Below are 22,311 nucleotides of genomic sequence, written 5' to 3'. Positions count from 1 at the left end.
CAAATTCAGCATTATCACATCAAAGGAGAAAATACTGCAAGCAGACAGAAAGAAACAATTCAAATATGAAGGATCACAGTCAAGATTACACAGGACTTAGCAACTTCTACACTATAGAATTGGTAGGGCTTGGAATATGATATTTAAGGATGCAAAGGAGATTGGGTTACACCCAAGAATCAATTATCCAACAAAATTGAGCATATTCTTTCAGGGGAAAAGATAGATAGATATTCACTGAAATATGGTAGTTTCAAACTTTCCTGATGAAAAGTCCAAAACTGAACAGAAAATTCAATCATCAAATAGAAGACTTAGAAAAAGTATAAAAAAGTAAACAGCAAAGAAAAATAAAATGTATTATTCAATAAAATCAAACTGTTTACATTTCTACATGGGAAGATGATACTTGTAACTCTTGAGAACTATATCTCTATTAGGGCAGTTAGAAGGAGTATACATAGACAGAGGGTGTGGGTATAATGTGACTTTCATTTGATGATACAAAGAAAATTAAGGAGTGAAAAAAGTATCGCACTGGGAGAAAAAGAAAGAGGGTTGCAGAATAAGGTAAATTACATCACCTGAATAGGAACAAGAAACCTAACATAGTAGAGGGAAAGAAAGTGGGGACTGACCATTATTATTTGAACCTTACTTTCATTGGATTTGGTTCAAATAGGAACAACATACATATCAGTTGGATATGGAAATACATCTTAGCTTAGAGGGAAGTAGGAGGGGAAGGTAGGAGGGGGCTGATAGAAGGAAGAATAGATTGAGGGAATAGTGGTCAGAAGTAAAACACTGATGCTAAGGCACAGGGTGAAGGAGAGAAAAAAGCATAAATAGAGGAAAAATAGAATGGAGGGAAATGCACAGTTAGTAATAATAACAGTGAGTGAGAATGAGATGAACTCCTCCATAAAACAAAAATGGATAACAGAGTGGATTAAAAAACCAGAATCCTAAATATTTTGTTTATAAGAAAGACATTTGAAACAGAGAGAAACACATATAGCAGAATATATTATGCTTTAGGTGAAGAAAAAAAAGCAAGGATAACAATTCTGATCTCAGACAAAGCAAATGTAAAATAGATCTAATCAAAAGAGATTAGAAAGGAAACTATATCTTCCAAAAAGGTACCATAAAAAATGAAGCAGTATCAATACTAAATAGTTATGTGCCAAGTAGTATAGCACCCAAATTTTTAGAGGAGAAGTTAAATGAGTTCTAGGAAGAAATGGGCAGCTAAACTATCACTAGTAGGCAATTAAACTATTACTACCTCTCAGAACTACATAAATTCTAACCACAAAATAAACAAAAAAAGAAGTTGAGATGAATAGAATTTTAGAAAAGTTAGATATGACAGATTTCTGGAGAAAACTGAATCGGTATAGAAAAATAAACCTTTTTCTCAGCAATCTATGGCACCTACTCAAAAACTGACCAAGTAGTAATCCATAAAGACCTCACAATAAAATGAAGAAAGTAGGAGGGAAAGAGGAAAGAAATATTAAATGCATCCTTTTCAGATCATGATGCAATGAAAATTACATGAAATAAACAGCCATGGGAAGATAAATTAAAATTAATTGGAAATAAATAATCAAATCCTAAAAAACAAGTCAGTTAAACAACAAATAGAAACAATGAGTAATTTCAACAAAGAGCATGACAGTAATGAGGCAATATACCAAAATTTAAAGAATGCAGTGAGAGCAGTTCTTATGGGAAATTTTATATCTCTAAATGTTTACATGAATAAAATGGAGAAAGAGAAGATCAATGAATTGGACATGCAATATAAAAGGCTAAAAAAAGAACAAATTAAAAATATCTTATTAAATACAAAATTAGAAATTATGGAAATCAAAAGAGAGATTAGTAAAATTGATAGCAAGAAAACTATTGAACTAATAAAACTCAGAGTTGGTTGTATTAAAAAACACCATAAAATAGACAAACCATCAGTTAATTTGATTTAGAAAAACAAATAAAGAAACAAATTACTAGTATCAAAAAAGAAAAGGATGAATTCACCACCAATAAAGAGGAAACTAAAGCAATGAGTGGGAGCTATCTTGTCCAATGTATGCTAATAAATCTGACAATCTAAATGAAATGGATAAATTACCCGGATTAACAGTAGAAGAAATAAAATAAATAACCCAATATTAGAAAAAAGAAATTGAACAAGCCATCAATAAACTCCCTATCGAAAAATCTCCAGGATTTATGAGTGAATTCTACCAAATATTTAAAGAACAATAGTTTTCAACACTATGTAAACTTTTTGGAAAAATAGTGAAGAAAGAGTCCTATAAATTCCTTTTATGTTTACAAATATGGTGCTGATACCTAAACCAGAAAGACCCAAAACAGAGAAAGATAATTATAGATCAATTTCCCTAATGAATAGTGATGCAATAATTTTAAATAAAATTTTTTCAAAGAGATTATAGAAATTTAACATGAGGATAATACACATTTGTTTGTGAGATTTAAAACAAAAATGCAAGGCTAGTTCAATATTAATCAAAATCAATAATTTAGCATATCAATTCTAAAACTAACAGAAATCATATGATTATTTCATAGCTTCAGAAAAAGCTTTTGAAAAATAAAGCACCCATTTCTATTAAAAACATGAGAGAGCATCAGAATAAAGGAAGTATTCTTTCAAATGATAAGAAGTTTTTAACTAAAACCATTAGCAAGTATTATCTGTAATGAGGATATACTAGAAGCCATCCCAATAAGATCAGGGGTAAAAAAGGATGCCCATTGTCATCTCTATTATTCAATGTTGTACCAGAAATGTTAGCATTAATAAGAGAAAAAAGGAATTGAAGGAATTACAATAAGCAATGAAGAAACAAAAATATCAATATTTTGTTGTTATTTTTTCAAGCTTTCAAGCAATATGATGTTATATTTAGAGAATCCTAGAGAATCAAAAAACTACTTGAAAAAATTAAGAACTTTAGCAAAGTTTCAGCATACAAAATAAACCTATATAACTCATCAACATTGCTTTTTATTATTAACAAAATCCAGCAGCAATAAAGAGAAAAAGAAATTTCCTTCAAAATAATCACAGACAATATAAAATATTTGGGAGTGTATCTACCAACGCAAACCAGGAATTATATGAACACAACTGCATAACACATTTCACACAAATAAGTCATATCTAAACAAATGGAAAAGCATCCATTATTCATGGATAGGTCAAAATAATATCATAAAAATGACAATTCTACCTAAATTAATTTACTTATTTGGTGTCACACAAATTGAAGGATCAAAAAATTATTTTATAGAGCTAGAAAAATAAAAAAAATTCATTTGGAAGAAAAAAAATAAGGTCAAGAGACTTGTTGGTATTGGCTAAAAAATAGAATGGTGGACACATAGAAGAGGTTAGGAATACAAGATATAGAAGTCAATTGCTATAGTAATTTACTGTTTGATAAACCTAAAGATTCCAACTTCTAGGATAAAAACTCAGCATTTGACAAAAACTGCTGGGAAAACTGGAAAATAGTATAGTTAAGGCTAGGCATAGATAAACACATCACATCTTATAGTAATTAGGAGTCAAAATGGATACATGATGTAAACATAAGTGGTTAGATCATAAACATACTAGGAAACCAAGGAATAGTTTATTTGTCAGATTTATGATGGGAAGAGAGTATACTACTACTGGGAGCCAAGAAAGCAGAGTAAGCAATGAATCTTATGTTCACCTCTAGGCAGCTATAAAATAGCACCCCAAGACAAGATCGGAAGCAGCAAAACAACAAAAGGGGGTGAACATCTTTTCCAGGAAAGTTGGAAGACTAGCAGGAGGAGGTCCATTTTGCTAGGGGAAAAGTGGGGCTCAGTCCAGTTCAGGAAACTTCCCAGAGAGCTGGTAGCAAATCCAACCTCAGAAAACCAGCAAGAGATGAGGGGGTAGTCACCTATAGCTCAGGGAAGCACTATCCTTTTGGGGCCAGACCTCACCATGTTTCAACATAGTATCAGGAAAACTGGTAGAAACTAACCCTACTGGTGCCTAAGCAAAGCAGTTGCCAAGTAAAGCACTAGACTTCTACAGTCTCCAGCATTGTTAGCCACATCTACGCTATCCCCTCAGAACAGCACAATACACAAGAGACCCCCATGGACCTCAGGATAATGTCAGTACAGCACTAGTCAACAGCCAGGGTTTGCAATTATTAGCACAAGAAACTCAGAACAGTACTTTTTCCAACCTGGGAGCAAGCTCAAATTTAAAAGAAAAGAAAAGGGCAACAATAACAACAAAGAAAATGAACAAAAATCAACAATAAAAGAATAATCATAGAAAGTTATGGTGACATTGAAGACTAAGACACAAACTTAAACATTTATGGACAAAAAACCAAAATAAAATGGGAAGTGGTCTCAAGCCCAAAAAGAGAAGGGAAAAATTTAAAACTAAACGAGAGAGAGAGAGCATTATAAAATGCAAAATAGATCCTTTTGATTACATTAAAATAAAATGTTTTGCACAAACAAAACTAATGCAACTAAAATTAGAAAAAAACAGAAATCTGGGAAAAAATTGTTACATCCAGCATTACTGATAAAGATCTCATTTCTGAAATATATAAAGAACTCAGTCAAATTTATAAGAATACAAGTCATTTTCCAATTAATAAATGATGAAAGAATATGAACTGTTTTCAAATGAAGAAATTAAACCTACCTACAGTACTGTGAAAAATTCTCTAAATAGCTATTAATTAGAGAAATATAAATTAAAACAACTCAGGGACTATCATCTCACATCTCTCAGATTGATTAAAATGACATAAAAGAGACCAATTTCGGACTGTGCTTAAAGCAATACCACTACTAGGTCTGAATCCCAAGGAGATCATAAAAAGGGGGAAAAACCCACAAGTACAAAAATATTTGTAGCAGCTTTTTTTTAAGGTTGCAAAGAATTGGAAATTATGGGAATGCCCATGAACAAACTGTGGTATATGAATGTAATGTGATGCTATTGTTCTATAGAAATGATAAGCAGAAATGTTTTTTTAAAAACTTGGAAAGACTTACATGAAATGGTGCTGAGTAAAGTGAGCAGAACCTGAAGAACATTGTACACAGTAATAGTTACATTGTGTGATGATTAACTATGATTGACTTAGCTCTTCTCAGAAATATAGTGATCCAAGACAATTCCAAAAAACTCATGATGCAAAGGGCTACCTACATCCAAAGAAATAACTATGGATGGTGTGATTATACAGATGGAAGAATATTATTTTCACTTTTTTGTTTTTTCCCTTTTGTTCTGATTCTTCTTTCACAACATGACTAATGTGGAAATATGTTTAAAATGATTTTATATGAATAACCTATATCATATTTCTTGTTTTCTTGGGAAGAAGCAAGGGAAGAGAAAAGTTGAGAGAAAAATTTGGAGCTGAAAATCTTACAAAAATTAATGTTTAAAACAATCTTCCTACGTAATTGGAAAAATAATATACTATTAAGAGAAGCAAAAACAAAAATGATAGACATGCACTCAAGGAGCTTATAACTTAGAATCTCAGGGAGGCGAGGGAAAGACAGCTATAAGCAGAATATATATATATATATATATATATATATATATATATATATATGTATGTATGTATCTATCTATCTATATATACATATATAGATATAGTAAATTGGAAATAATCTCAGAGGGAAGACACTGAAGTGAAGAATTGGGAAAGACTTATTTAGGAATGTCAGAATGTAGGCATGGGGAAGAGCCACTAGAAATGCTCAATCACAAGATGGTGTGTTCGATGTAAGGAATAGCAAGGAGGCCAGAATCAATGGCTCACAGAGTATGTTGTGGAAGGTACAGTATAAAAAATCTGGAAAGGCATGAAGGGACCAGGACTTCAAAAGTCAAATAGAGGGTTTTATAGTTAATCATGAAGAAAAAGGGATAAACTAAAGCTACTGTATATTTGCTTGTAACTATCTCCCTTTCTCCTCTCTGAGACTAGGGGAAACATGATCAGACGTGTTTTAGGAAAAAAAATAAATTTGACAGCTAAGTGGAAAATAGAGTGAAATGAGCTGGAAAGAAAAAGATCATTGCAATGGTACAGACACGAGATGATGAGGTACTGCACCAAGATGCTGGCAGTATCTGAGAAGAGACTGGGTTGTAATGTAAGAGATCTTACAAAATAAAATTGATAGACCTTAGCAACATATTGAAAATGAGAGGTGAGAGAGGGTAAGAAGTCAAGCACAATAGTTATGTCAAGCTTAGGAGAATGGGAAGACAGAAAAGTCCTCAACAGTATTGTAAGATAGAGAAGAATAAAGGTTTGGGGGAAAAAGACATTGAGTTTCAGATATGTGAAATTTAAGATATCTTCAAGACAGCTAGTTAATATGTTCAATAGGCAGTTGGAGATTTGTGACTAAAGGTCAAGAAAGAAGTCAGTGCTGAATGTCTCGGAACTCAAGATTTGTATTTTGTAAAAAAAAAAATTGATAGACATAGCATCTATATCTTCAGTCAATTAAGTCATTGTTAAAAATGTTAGTGAGCACTAGGAGCAGGAAAGACATTACAGACTTTCCATTAGATACTATTTCTTATGTTTAAAAGATCCATTAATAACTGTTCTTTGGGTTTTGTCATTTAACCGGTTACAAACCCATATAATTGTAATATCATTTAGACCTTGTATTCTTAAACTTTTTGTTCATGGGATGTGCACCTTTGACATCCTAATGAAGATAAATGCTACTAAGAGTTGTTACCCATATTCATAATCGAAGGAAATGCTAAACTTCAGGTAGAAGTTAATAAAAACAGAGATTTAGTTTTTCCCCCCAATTTTCATGGATCCCCTGAAATCCATCCTTGAATCCAGGATTAACAAATCCATATCTAGATCATATCTTTACCATATACAAAAAAATAGCATGAGAAATTTTGTGAAATGCTTTAATTAAATATGAATATACTAAGTCTATGGAATTCCCTTATCCTATTATTGTAATGATGCTGTAAGAAAATGAGACATTTCTCCAGTATGAGTTCAAAAAGAAAGAAGTGATCACTTAAGACCAATATGGCTTCAGAAGCCATATTGGTCTTAAGTGATCACTTCTTTCCTTTTGAAATGATTATAAATCACTCATTAAGTAATATATAATTTTACTAGGAATAGAAGTTGAACTCATTATCCTTTAGTTATTTCAGATTTCTACCTATGTTCTTCGATAAAGGAACAATATTTTCACATCTCTCGTTTCTTTTCTCTTTTCTCAAATCTCCCATCTTCCATGATTTTTTTCAGAGATTTTTCAACAGCTCAGCAAACATGGATACATGTATTTCATCTTCCCTGGAGCAAAGATCATCCAAACCTAATGACTTGTTTATTGAGGTCAGCTAGATACATTCTTTTACCATCCAATTCCTGTTTGAATGAAAATTATAGTAAAATAGGTAAAATAGTTGTGAGACATGTAATAACACATACTCTGAGAATTAAAAATAAGTATCACTCAGCAGAGGGCAGCTAAGTAATACAGTGGATAAAGTATAAGGCCTGGAATCAGGAACATCTAAGTTCAAAACCAGCAAACCACTCCAGTATCTTTGCCCCAAAAAAAACCCAAATGGTGTCACAAAGAGTCAGAAACTACTGAAAAATATTGAACAATAACTTATCACTCAGAGGACAATGGAGAAGTAAAAAGTTGATGAAAGCAAGCTATACTAATTAATAAGTAACTATGAGTGGAAACAAGAATAAAGTACAATAACAAAGAAATATATGACTGAAAAACATTTTCATCAAACAAGAAAAGCAACAGAGTTAAGGAATGTTATAATACATAATATATAATATATATTATATAATAATATATAATAAATGTTATGAGACCTAAGAGAAATTAAAACTAATCTCAATCTAAATAATAATCTTCTCTACAGTATACCCAACAATAAGCAATCCAGCCTTTGTTTGAAGGTTTTCAATGAAGGAAAACCAATTACCTCCTATAGTCAGTCAGCCAATAATCATTTATTTAATACCTACCATGTTCTAAGAGCTGTGCTAAATGCTGGAAATACAATGAAAGGCAAAAGATAATCCCTATTCTCAAGGAGCTCAAAGTCTAATGGGGGAAGCAACATATAAACAATTATGCACAAACAAGGTACATTTGCGATAAACTGAAATAATCGTCAGAGGGTAAAGAGGAGGTCTGGACAAAGTGTTATAAAAAATTTTAAGTGCATTTTTCTTCTACTGGGGGACTAGGGAATGCTCCATAGAAGAGGTGATACCTGAGCTGGGTATTAATGAAAGAAAAAAAATATTCAGCAGAAGGAGATAGAAAGAAATGAAGTATAGCCACAAGCTTCAACCAGTAGGAATTCACTAACATAAAAGATTATAGTATAAGACTGAGAAATAGTAGCTAGTAATCCAACTTAATTGGAATTTCATGATACTTCATGAAGGGAGTTAATGTGAAATAAAGTTCATAGATTTAAAGCTTGAAAAAAATTTTAAAATGGATGAATGAATGAATGCATGAATGAATTAAAAAGACATTAAAAAGTGCTTCCTCTTTACCAATCATGATTTTAAGTATTGGGAATAGTAAAAAAATGAGATAGATTCTGCTGGCTTCATTCAAATATCAACTTAAATTTTACCTTTTCAAGAAGCATTTCCTACTCTCCTAATGATAACTTTCTCTTTGAGATTATCTTTATTTTATTTTATATATGTCTTGTTTGTACATAGCGTTCATACATTGTGTCCCCTTTTAGAATGTGAGCTAGTTGAGATGAAAGCCTGTTTTCTGCCTTTCTTTGAATTTCCAGCACTTAGCACAGTGTCTAGGACATTGAAAATGTTTTTTTTATTTTATTTTATAATAACTTTATATTGACAGAATACAGAAAATGGTTTAAAAGTGTTTGATCAGTGACTAAACTGGCCTACTATGAAGAAATTCATATATTCTATTTAGGGAAAAACACATTTAAGAGAGTTCAACTATAGGATATTTTTTAAAAGCTCCAAAATCCCAAAAATGGTGCAGGGATCCTTAGGTGCTTCTGCATTTTAAACAGCAGTGACTGGAATTCAGAAAGTTATAACAGTTGAGAATCTAATAAGATCTAAACGTCCTTAGGACACAGTCATTGGGTAGCTTAGTAGTCCTGCATTTTTCTGGAGAGATGATAGTTGATGACTCCTAGATCATCCTAATGATGTGAGGAATCTTGTCACTCACAGCTATGCTAAATGTAGTCATAGTGTCCAGGGGTTTGGAACTACTGGGGAAAGGTTGGACCTACTGGTAAGTTTTCCCAGCTGACTACCTAGGGGTGGGGAATGGAGGAAATAGGGACAGAAAGAGAAGGCATACTCTATCTGGTAATACTTCCTGCTCAGGATGAGATCTGGGGTATCCTGGATGTCAGAAGGAGGATGGGAGATGTTTCTGATGATAACTCCCTTATTTATAAATGAAGAAAAAGAGGGCCAGAAAATCTGGTAAAAATAATTTTACCCAAGTTTACACAGGTTTAGAATTTGAACATAAATATTCCCATTCCAAATCAAACATTCTTGTTATTACTTCACATTGCCTAAAGAGGCAGATTAGAACTAGATAATATTAAATGTGAATGTAAATTATTAATGTTTTATGCTAGAAGCAATGAAGATTACATTTTTCTGGGGGTTTTATTTTTTAAAACAGTTAAGTGACACTGCATAGTAAAAAGAGCCAAGAAAATCTGTGGCAGGAGGGAGAGGGAAAGAGACAAAAAAGAGAAATTTACATGACGATTATTATATATTTAAGGAATAGCAAATTGTACATAATTGATTTACAGTTTCATGTGCAATCATCTTTTATTTCATTATATTGTGTTATGGAAATGCTTGTTTATTGCATAAACTAAAAATAAAGAAAAATTTAAAAAGAAAAACCTAAAAAAAGGCATGAGTGCGAGTTCCTCCTCTGATATATACTGATTATATGATCCTAAGCAAATCATTTCACATCAGAGATGATATTCTAAAACAAAATTTCTTAAACTGCAGCCATAAACCCAAATGGGGCCAGGTTAGGAATATGGAGTTTATAAGATTCTGATTTATGATTAGTAAGTGTTTGATTTGACTTCTATTTTATGTACCTATATACCTAAGTCACATAAAAATTTCTCTCAGAAAAAGGGGTTGTAAGTGGAAAAAAGTTTAAAAAGCCCTGCTGTAAGCCTATAAATTGAAAAGCAAAGGAAGAATCACAGACCTGTTCACCAAAAGATGAAGTGATTTGGGTAGCTATCTGTGCACAGGACAGATTGTTTAGCAAGCAAGTGAGGTATATCATTCTGAGCACCACAATTGAAAATGGATATTGGTCATTTGGAGAACATCTGGACGAGGAGAATCAGAAAGTGAAGCGGCTTTAATCTGTGATCTAAAAAGAAGATTAAGGGTCTGGGCAGTTCTAGCCAGCAGAAGAAAAGACTTGATGGAGAAATGAGAATTGTATTCAACCATTTGATGAAATGTCAAGTAGGTGCATTTGATTTGTTCTGCTTAGCCCTAGAGAGGAGAAGTGGGGACAACACAAAAAAGATCAATCCTGATATGAGGAAAATATCTCCTAACAATTAAAGATGTTCCAAAATGGAATGAGCTGCCTTGAAAGGTGTTAGATCCAACCAGAAAGTCTTCAAGTAGAAGATGAATGACCACTCACTATGTCATGATGGTGATTCCTTTCAATTATAAATTGTACTTGAGGCTTACCGGGGTCCTCGAAATTCTGGGATTCTATGATTGTGAGCCAACTATGATTCTGAGGATAGAACTTAAAACACTAAAATGGTGAGCCCAAGTAACTGAGAAGATGTGAGTACCTCTCAACAAAGGAATCTATGTTCCTTTATGAGACTGTTTCCTCACAAGTAAAATGAGAACAAAAATACTTGCCCTACACATTTCACAGAGTTATTAGCAGCTAAGATGTTGGACTTGGTATCAGGAAGACCCAAGGAAGAAACTAATTCCAGTTTGACCTTGAAAAAGACCCTTCTTCTCTCACAGGTTTAGTTTCCTCATTTCTAAAATGGGAATAATACTTCACAGGATTGTTGTGAGGACTGAATGGAATAATGCAAGTAAAATATTTTTCAAACCTTAAAATATATAAATATTAATTATTATTAATGGGGGGAAGAGCACTTTCTGAAACTTAAAGCCTTTATAAATCAAAGCTATTATTATCTCCAAGGCTCACTCCAGAAATTCATGAAAACATCAACAAAGGCATGAAAGAATCTCTGTTACTAGTAAACCTTCTCTATCTTGCTCTTTTGTATGGTACAGTAGCAAGGGCACTAGAGATAAGCATTGTCCTGATAGCTTTCCTCACCAAGTTCCTAGTGCAATACCCTCCATAATTTCATTTTTGCTTTGATATATTCTACTTATGAGAGAGACAAGAATATCATAGGGAAAGGACCACTAATTTTGCAGTTATTATAAAGACTGTGATATCATCAAGTTATCCCCAAAAACGAAGAGTTCACTACAAAACAAAGGGACATGATCTATACAACAATTTTATATTTACTTATGTGTATGTTTCTATGTTTTCTTCTACCATGCTTTTCATCTTGATATCTCACTTCATCTCTAAAATTCAGTTTGGAGTATCTTTCATCCCTTTCAGCCTCTTCCTCTGATTGGATGGTTCCTCCCACAACCTCCATTTAAGGAAATCACCCAGAAAAATCAAGTTTTCATACCTCTCCAGACTTAACTCCGGACCATCTCTATTATCAATCTGCTGATATTTTCCCCTTCTCTCCCTTTCAGTTTTTTTTTTAAACTATCATCTTCCCTCATTAAAATGTAAGCTCCTTGAAGGCAGGTGTTGTTTTTCTTTATACTTCTATTGCCAGGTCTTGGCATAATGCCTGGCATTTAATAAACTCTTCATCAATGCTTACTGACTGACTTACTGTTCATGGGTTGGATTTCCCATAAGGATATAATTTCCTTTTGTACCTAATATGGGACCTGACACATAAGAGGTAATTAAGTGTTTTTTGAATGAAAGAGTTCAAATCTGGGCTTTGTCACATTCTTCCTGTGTGAGTGACTTTGGGAAAACTACTTAACTTATCTAGGCCTTAGTTTTCTTAATTATAATATGTAGGATTTAGACTAGGTCATCTCTAAGATCCTGTCTAGCTCTAATTCTATGACCACAGCTCTGAAAAATGCCTCTCTTATTGTCCTTAACATTTATTTTGCAGCCCTATTCATTCTGGGCTTAAGCCTTCTTGATATTTTTTCTTTGATATATTCTACTTGAGGGAAAACACAAATACCATAGAGAAAGGACCACTATTTGCAGTTATTATAAAGATTGTGATATAATCGAGTTATCTCTCAAAACAAAAGTAGAATTCACTACTAAATAAAGGGACATAATGATTCAATTAACAAGCATCATGTTTAGAATCCCAGGATAAGAATTCAAGTCTGTGAGGTGCCTTTAGAGGTTATAAATAATGAATTTAGAGCTAGAAGAGACCTTACAAGTCATCTAGCCCATTTGTCTCTTTTAAAAGTTATGGAAATAGAAGCAGAGTTCAACTCCAGCATCAGATGTTTACCAACTGTTTGATCTCATGCAAGTTATTTAAAGTCTCAGATTCAATTTCATTATTTATAAAATAGAAATAATAATACCATCTAACTTCTAGAATTATGACTCTTCACTTAACCTCTCTCAAGTTCAATTTCCTCATCTGTAAAATGATGATAATTTTAACAAATTACAACATTTCCCAGAGTTGTTGTGAGGGAAAACAATGAAATATAACATTTATAAAATACTTAGAAAGCTTTAGAGCAGTCTATTAATGCTAGTTAAATATTATTAATTTTCTGATATGATTTCAAAATCCTCTGATTCCAAATCCAGAAGTATTAATACTAAGATAATTTCAATCAACAAGCATTTATTAAATACCTACTACGTACAGGATACATTGCTAACCATTGAGTTTATAAAGATCTTGAAAGAGTTCCTGAATTCAAGAAATTTGTATTTTGCTAAGCTTACCACATGGGAAAATCAGAACTTCTTCCAGATCTATGTGTTCATCAATAGGCATTTTTGTACTTAGTAATGGGGGAAAGGAAGCAAGGGAAAAGAAATCTGCCTTTCTGGGAAGTCTAAGTAGTGATGAGGTATCATGGGGATTTCTAGGCATTGCCTTTACTGATGAATGATACTCCAGATGCAAGATTCCTCACTGCCTTTTCTTCTCCCTGTAGTGACACCTGTTCATTTAGAATTATAGGAGAGAAATCACAGCAGCTGCTATATCCTTCCAATTCTCTAGTTCTGAATAAAGATGGGGTTTCTTGGATGGGCAATGAGTTAGAAGTAATGGAATAAAGTACTTCTCATCCCAAACTACGCTTTACCCTGTATTAATTTCACCAGTTCTAAGTATAAAATTATTTTCCAACATTCTAGAAGAGGTAAGGGAGGGAAATGAAGGAGATGAAGGGAGGGAAAGTATTTAAGAGAGGAGAGGAAGAAAGAGAAAACAGGAGAGAGATGAGAAAGAAAAAGGAGAAAGAAACAGGAAAAAGATAAGAAAGGAGAAAAAAGAAGAGAAGAGAGGAAAGAAGAAAGGGAGAGAGAACAGAAGAAGGAAGGGGAATTATAATTTGATCCTCTTAACAACCCTTTCAGGTAATTGCATTTATTGCTGCAATTTCAGAGAGAAGGAAGTTCAAGCTGAGAGATATTAAGTGATTTGCTCTCAGTGTCACATTGCTAGTGTCTGAAGAATTCAAAATCCTATCTTCTGAAATATCAGTATTGTATTCTACCTACTATATACCATACTGCCTCTATAACCTCTGCTGTATTCACACACACAGCCAGATATTGAAGATTCAAATAAGAAAAAAATGGCCCACTTCCTATACTCATGGTCCATATAGCTTGCTACAGGGTAAGATATATATGAAAGAACAAGCTAGAATGGAATAAGTCTAAGAGGTCAAATGAGAGGAAAAAGAAATTGGGAAGAGAGAGATCACTTCTAGTTAAAGAACATATGAGTCTTTCTTTTATTAAATATTATCTAAAGAACATGAAGATCTATTGGATGATTGATGACTGTCGATAGTCATCAGGTGTGAATTCCTTGGAGCAAGACATGCTTCTCAACAACATTTTGGAATCTGAAGAAGGTTTTGAGACCAACCACTAAGCTAAGCCGATAACTGAATAAAATAATTTTCTCCATAGAAGACCATACATGTAAAGAATCCCTTCTAGCAAAAGAAAACCCTACTAGTTCCCAAAGCAGTACATTAAAAAAGAATCGCAGAATCTGAGGGTTGGGAGAGATCTCAGAAACCATCTAGGCCAGTCCAAAATACAATGTTTTGGATTAATCCTAATTCCTAGGAAGCTCCTATTTATATCAGCAAAATCATCCTCAACAAAACTCCAACTGTTGCTCCTAGTTCTTCCTTCTGGGGCCAAGAAAAAAACATATATTTTCTCTTTTACCTAGAAGTGCTCCATTCACTTGAAAGTATGACCCTCTTAAACCTTTTCACTTACATTTTAAACATCCCCACTTTAGTCAATTGATCTTCACATAATACCTGTTTGAGGCCCTTCACTACGCTGGTCACTGTTCTCTAGACATTACCCAGTTTAATAATATTCTTAATAAAATATGGCAGTCAGAAGTGAACTAATAGAGAAGAAGTTTGACTAGATCAAAGGACACTACTGACTAACCATCGGTGATAAAGATCATTTAATCAATCAGAATTAAATAGTATATATGAGAGAGAAAGCATGGTCTAGAGCCCCACTTCTTAAACTATAGAGTACAACCTCATATGAGGTCTCATAACTCCATATGTGAGTTGCAAAATTGATCTGTAGTCAGTAAATATTTGATTTATATACCTATTTTATATATCTGTATATCTAGGGTCACATAACAATTTCTTGGATGAAAAGATTTCATGAGTAAAAAAAAAGTTTAAGCCCTGATCTAGAGCAAACATGTCAAACTCAGAAACTGAGGTCTCCTAGATCATACATAAAGCTCCCTTTCAATTATTATCAACATTAAAAAAAGGTATATTAACATTATCTATGTTTTACTGGTTTGTTTGTTTTTTTGGTTAAATATGTTTGGTTCATTTCTTTGGTTAAATATGTCCCAAATATATTTTAATTGGCTTTTGGCTACATTCAGGAGTGTTGTGGGCCACATGTGGTCTACACTGTTTGACAGGACTAGTAGAGGACCAAATGCTGGACTTTAAATAGGGAAGACCCAAATTTAAATTCTTCCACAGTCAATTATCTATGTGACCATGCACAAGTCACTTAAGCTCCATGCTCCTCAGTTTCCTCATCTGTAAAATCTGAAGAATCATACTTATTGTACTTACTACAGGGTGTTCCTAAATCAGCTATTCAAGTTGAAACATGAACTGAGACTTTGGGAACATTCTGTATCTAAATCTATGAGTATATCATCATAATCAATATATACACAAATATATAAAAACATATATGTATATTTACATATATGCACAAGGGTATGTCTATGAAATATTTTACATATTTTTAAAAGTACTAGAAGATAGGAACTGGGTCTTTGATTTAATTTTTATACAGAACTCCCAAAGGAGGAAGATTCCTCTAACAATCCAGGTCAGTTTCTCCTCTATAACATAGAGTATAAATATCCATGACTATTGATGTCCTTTTTGCTGTGTCAAATAATGAGCACATCAAGATAAATAGTGAATGACTACTTTCATAGTATTTATAATTCAAAGTATGTAAGTAACAAAATCTAAATTCCAGGTACAGTATGACTAACTGAAATTTTTTGATGACTTTCTTTTCAAATCTTTAAAAAGAAAGAAATAATATTTTAAAACTACCTAATCTGAAAGAAATTCACATATTTAATTTTGTGATTTCTATTTCTTACAAGTGCACAAAAAATCCACTGTTGATAGTGAGGGGTAAGAAATCTTAGGATTCCAGAATGAGGACTAGAAGACTTTTTCCTAAAAATTCTTTTATCAGGTGATAAAAAATAGAGAGGACCAATGAAACAAGGAGTCATTTATTTTCTATTAGCCTGGAGTAATTAGAATCTAGATCTAGAAGTTACCTTCAAGATCATCTACTTAATAAATATACAATTTTATAGTTGAGAAAACTGGAACCTTAAGAAGCTAAATCTCATATGTGTCAAGAGTTAATGAGTGACAGGTCTAGGACTCCAATCCTGGTTGTCTGCTTGCAAATTGAAGACTTTTTTTTCTATTAAAATACACTATACATGGATTTTTTTTTAAAAATAAGAATTGAATTTGTCACCATTTTATTATAGTGGCTGCTAAAAACTTGAATTCCTATGAACTGGAATAATTGATTTTTACATTATTTAAACAAATTTAAAAAGAAATAAAAATTATAATTCTTTCCTCTTTCTTCCCAAGTCTATAGAGGGCACTTTTCCTCAATGAAGACTAAGGGCATAGAAGAGTGGAGCAACTTAGTCCTTCTTCACCTTCACAGTCTAATCTTTTCCTTCCTATTCCTTTCTTTTCTTCAGAATTCTTCCCATTTCTCTTTCTCCTATCTCCAGCCCAGCATCACCACTCAAAGGAATGCAAATAAAATGAAAAATTACATATATACATATACATAAACACACACACACACACACACACACACTATCTCATCATGCCTCACTATCCATCTTCTTGCCTATTTTTGAAAGAGGACTCGAAAAGATGAGAACAACCTAGTACCCCGAACCAAACAATACTAATGATTACAGGTAATGTCTAATCATGGATAAATTCCAAGGGTCTGGACAGTACTTGGAATCACATATTAAAGACACTTACTAGCAAAGAGTTAAAGCCATTATTGATTATGTCAATATTCAAGCTAGTGACCTGGAAGCAACATGATTTCTTCTTAATCCCCCTGATAAATCACTGAACTAGTCAGTTCCCAAGAAAATATGTGCCTGAAAAAAAGAAGCTTTTAAAACAAGCATACAAAGATGACCAAAAGTCCCAAAGTAACAGAATGATTTTCCCATCCTAAAAGCAAAATAGACTGAATTTGGAGTCTATGATACATTCTAAAAAATTGGCAATATGATTTTTTTTAAGTGATGATAAAGGTTTCTACTACTTGAAGGTAAAATAGATTATGAATCATTGTGCTAGAACTGAACATAATGTCATAATCAGGAGAGTGAACTTGATAAAAAGAAAAGTTATTTTCAAAGAATATTTCCCTCAAATTTTTTTTGTTGAATCACTATTTTAATGAAATAACTTCTTTGTAATTTATACATGTCATTATGTATTTTATACTGTTTTGTATTCAAGTTATTTGTGTGTGTTTTATTCTTCCCTTTCCTCTTCTGGAAAGCTAATTCAAAGTTATATTCATCTTCACTCAGCAAAGTATCGGAGTAGACACTCAACAATTATTTGTTTAAACACAAACTTCTGTTTCAAAAATCTTTTTTCATTATTTTGAATTTATGAATTCATCTGCAGAAAAATAAAAAAAAACATATGTAAACCTTGGAGCCATGTTTGTACATATTAATTGCAGAGAACAGAAGTTCTTATCATTTGATATTACAATGTGCACATTCACAAATTTTCATGAAAGAACAAGAGGAAGGCCTCTAGTGCCCTGGGTAGTGCCTTTGTGAAGGGCTTATGGGAAAGCATGGACAAGAATGACACAGGATGACAGGTGGGGAGGGGTTTCAGTCAACATTGTTGTAAGGGGCTCAACTTAAAAAAAAATAGAATTCAGCCAAGTTCAGATATCCTTTTCAAAGTTTCTCCTTTCTATCTAAAATCATTTTCCAAGCTCCTCTTTGACATTAGATGAAATTCATAGGATTGGAATTGCTTGCATGATATATAAGATTTTTCTAAAGAAAATAACTAATAATTATAATAATAACTATTATTGGAATTACCAACTTTATGTACACTAATACATTTATTTGAAATATTAAAAAGTAGCAGTGAATATATAGATACATATTTATATGCACATATGCACACATCCTACTTATATATAAGATATAGGGTGGATAAATTAAAGTTACTAACAGGAATTCTAAATAAAATTGTCTAAACTAAAGATTTCAAATTTCAAATAAAATTGCATAAAAATAAATCGTGTGCTCTCTTAATTTCAAAACTATTTTTCCTTCCTCTCTCCCTTTTTTACTGTTCTCCTCTACCTCCTAGGCTAGGGATTTTTATGTCAAGGTTAGTCACTTTCTTCCCAAAACATTGATGATCTCTAAGACCCATTGATACTATTTTTTTTTTAATTTTCAGTCATCACTCCAGCTATGTTGGTTAATTTTGGGAGTGCAAGATGGTCTAAGCCGCCAGAATGGGAGAACCAGGAATGCTTTCTTCTCCTTCATACCCATCCCATTATCAGCCTCCTTTCCCTCACTCCCACACACGGCCCCCAAAACCCAGAACCCTGGAAGTAGGAAGACACTGACCTGGAGGGTCGATATAAAAATTCATAGTGAAGACCGTAATTACCCCTATTTCATCCCTCTCCCCTCCCCCCTGATTACTTTCCACCCCCTAACCCTACCCACAAGGAGCAAACATCAGCAGCCATTGTCGGGGTCTAAAGATGAGAAGACAGTCGACAGTTGATTGCCCGACTGACTTTCCTCCCCCAAAGCACACATATCCCTCAGCCCCCTCAAAGAGTGTTTTCTGGGGAAGGGGTTTCCAACAAGTTGAAGAAACTTAGGGGATGCTAGCACACAGCTGGGCACCTGGGAGGGCTGCTGGGGTTAGGGGATAGGGGGAGGAGGCACGAGCCTGAGGAAAAAAGAACAAGAGTCAAAGGCGAGAGCGAGTGGAGTGGGTACTGCCACCCAACACCTCCCCTCCCCGCTCCTCTCTGCTTACCACTAGGACGGGGACCCCAGCAGCCAGCGAGTAGAGAAGCACGGGCGGCACGGCGCTGCTGTCCTCCGGGCCCGGGTAGGGCTTGCGGTAGGCGTTGTCGTTGCAGAAGAAGCCCTGTACATTGACGGTGAACGTGTCCGTGTACTCGAAATAATAAGCCAGCATCACCGTCCCTGCCATGATCACCATCTGGAAATAAAGCATGCTGCTGGTGAGAGCGGAGGGGAGCCGGGGCATGTACGCCTCCCCGGGCTGAGCCGGCGGACCCGGGAGCCCCCCGCCCCGGTGGCGGCAGCGGTGGCAGCACGCGGGCTCCGGGATGGCATCCACCGGGGGCAGAAGCGGCAGCAGGAAGGGGACTAATGGAAGAGGAGGAGGAGGAGGAGGAGAAGAAGGAGGAGGAGGAAGAAGAGGAGGAGGAGGAGGAAGAGCAGGAGGAGGAGGAGGAGACGATGATGGAGAAGGACGAAGAGGAGGAGGAAAAGGAGGAGGAGGAGGAAGAAGAAGAGGAGGAGGAGGAAGGGGGGCAGGAGGACGAGGAAGAAGAGCAGGAGGAGGAGGAGGAGGAAGAGGAGGCTAGCCCGGGGCAGCGCCTATGCCCTGGTTTCGGAAACTCTTCACTCCAGGTCTGGGTAGAGGAAGCGGAGTAGGAGGTGGTAGCGGCCGCAGGGCAATCCTCGTGGATCCCGCCCCGAGGGAGTAGCGCTGGGGAATGGGCTCAAGCTCAAGGGCGGGGAGTCCCGGGCCAGTGGCTGCAGCCTCCGCGGCAGCTGCGCCGCACTGGCACGAGACCATTCACCCTGGCTGGAGGAGGGGAGCTGTTCTGTCAGCCTAGGGTCAAGCCCCTCTGACCTCCCCGAGTAGATGGCTGTATTCGCCGCGGCAGCCCTTGTTCCGCGCAAAGTCGCGCATACACCAGCCTTGGGAAAGGATGTGGAGGCGGGAGATGCCTGATCTAGGGGCAACAAAAGTGGGGGTGGGAGAGAAGGAGGGAGATGAGATGAAGGCAGGATGGTTTGCGCGAGGGAGTATGGTTTTGGAATCCCCCCCTTCCCGTGAAGGAGCCAGAGAGCTAAAGGCAATCTAAAATTCACTATAAAAATGGTTGTCTCTGCGCTGTTTTCGCTCTCCAATCTCGCTTGGAAAAGTGTTGCCTATATCTACAAGAGTTCCCAGCCAGCTGAGAGGGTTGGAGAGAAATCTCACATCCACTCCCCAAACTCGAGCTTCCCAGACCTTTCGAAGTCGGATAAGAACAGAGGAAAGAGAGGTCCCAAGGTGTGTCTTTAGGAATAAGTCTCCCTTTTCCTCCCTCCTCCCCCCCAAAATCTAGTAGGGTTAGTTCTAGGGCTTTCTTCAGCACTACGTGGTCCTAGGGGGATTGCTTTCTTAAAATCGCTGAAATAATCATTCAGTAGTTCTCGTCATCAGCCGCAGGATTGCTTGGCTTCCGTCTCCGTCTTTCTCCTTGTTCTTCAACTGCTTGAGATATTTGGCATTGCAGATTTCTGGGACCCTGAGATGATGCCAGCCCCCAAGGAAGAGAAAAACATTGGGAGTTTTATCATGCTTGCTCTTAAGCATCTGTCTTTGCCTGGAGTTTTAGAGAGAGCTGCGGGGGATTCCCAGATCTTAAAATGTGAAAGAAGAGGAAAATCATGAAGACTACAGCTAGCGCTATTTATAAAGACATCTGGATATGCAAGCCTATATTAAATGTTATATTTATGAGAAACAAATGCAATCATTAAGAATAAAATAAAATAAAAGAGCTCCCCTTTGCCCTAATATCAGAGCTTTTAATTTTTAGTTTGGCTAGAACGAGGCACTGATCTCAGGTGGGGATGGGTGGGGGGAGCTTCTCAGGGAAATCCTTTTCAAGAGTGGACACTCTTGTGGGAACTAAGGATAGGTTCCCAGGCGTTGTCCTAAGGCCCTTGTTGTTTTGACCGAAACACACTTCCTCTTTAAAGTCTCTGAAATGTTAATTCAACGCAAACATTCTAAAATGATTGAATTTTATTACAAGGGAATAAAAGTAATGTTAAGCAAAAAAAAAAAAAAAGTTTCTTTTTTCTTTTTGGAGTGGGGAGTTTCTCCTTACTCCAATTCATTTTACACAGAGCTGTCAAGTAATTTTCCTGAAGTTTAGATCTGACTATATCATCTCCCCTACTCAATAAACTCCGGGGTCCCTATGACTACTAGGATTCAGTAAAAAGTCCTCTCTTCCTTACAATCTGGCCCCTTCCTGCCAGAATACTATCTACTTACTTCCATACATTCTATGATTTAGCCATTTAGGTGTCCTTCTCTGATCTCATTTTCTGTTATTGCTTCTCCCTAGCTCAATATTTATATGGGGAGGGGACAGCTAAGTAGTGCAATTGACATAGTGCTCTAAGTCCTGAGTCAGAAAAATTCATCTTCCTGAGTTCAAATCTAACCTCTCATACTTACTAGCTGTGTGACCCTGGGCAAGTCACTTAATGCTATTTGCCTCAATTTTCTAAACTGTAAAATGAGCTGGAGAAGGAAATGGCAACTATTTCCACGGCAACACCTTTGCCAAGAAAATCCCAAATGGGATAGGATCACAAAGAATTAAACACTAGTGAAAAGTGATAGAAAATTAACATATTATCTCTTCTATTAAAATAGAAACTTTTTGAGACCCAAGATTATTTTACTCTTGTCTTTGTAGCTCCATTGCTTAGCACACTGACTGGCATTGTACTTAATAAATGTTTATTGATTGATTGACAATGATTATATTGGGTATTTTATATAATGTTATATTTTTTATTTTAAGAAGCTGTGTGTCTTAAGGCTTGAAGCCATAAGATGGGTTCAAGTTCTTCCTTGACATATACTGTCTATGTAAATATGAGCAAGGCAAAACTTCTGAGAGTCCTAGACAATTCTCTAAAATTCTAAATCACTAAAGAAGCCTGCTTCAATGGAGGGAATTTTCATATCCAGAGTTCCTTAGATAGTTGAGGTTCCATGTCCTTAACCCCACCTCGCTCCAGAAAATATCTATCATTTATCACATAATTAAAATTATTTCATTTTGAAATGTATTTGTTGAACATATACTATGTTTTTAGCATTGCCAAAATATGAATAATAAGCAGTTAATGCAGAAGGGATAACAGAAAAAGAGATACATGGTATAAAT

General features: G+C 35.1%; 1 protein-coding gene across 2 annotated transcripts in view; it reads right to left on the bottom strand.

Moving 5' to 3' along the window:
- PLPPR5 (phospholipid phosphatase related 5) overlaps window positions 1–21,869 on the bottom strand; it is a 178,837-nt gene extending 156,968 nt beyond the window's left edge. The window contains exons 1-2 of one of the 2 annotated variants that reach the window (XM_051993276.1): window positions 19,983–21,869; window positions 19,131–19,319 (exon numbers count right to left, since the gene is read on the bottom strand). In XM_051993276.1, coding sequence (XP_051849236.1) covers window positions 19,131–19,319; window positions 19,983–20,042 — 249 coding nt within the window. In that variant the 5' untranslated portion in view covers window positions 20,043–21,869. Of the gene's footprint in view, window positions 1–19,130; window positions 19,523–19,982 lie in introns of those variants that run through there. The other variant, XM_051993277.1, reaches the window with a different exon arrangement.
- Window positions 21,870–22,311: the final 442 nt, after the last annotated feature.

Source organism: Antechinus flavipes, chromosome 4 (assembly GCF_016432865.1).
Source record: "Antechinus flavipes isolate AdamAnt ecotype Samford, QLD, Australia chromosome 4, AdamAnt_v2, whole genome shotgun sequence".
NCBI lineage: Eukaryota > Metazoa > Chordata > Mammalia > Dasyuromorphia > Dasyuridae > Antechinus > Antechinus flavipes.
The sequence above is the reverse complement of the archived record's forward strand: the minus strand, read 5'-3'. Positions and strand labels throughout refer to the sequence as shown.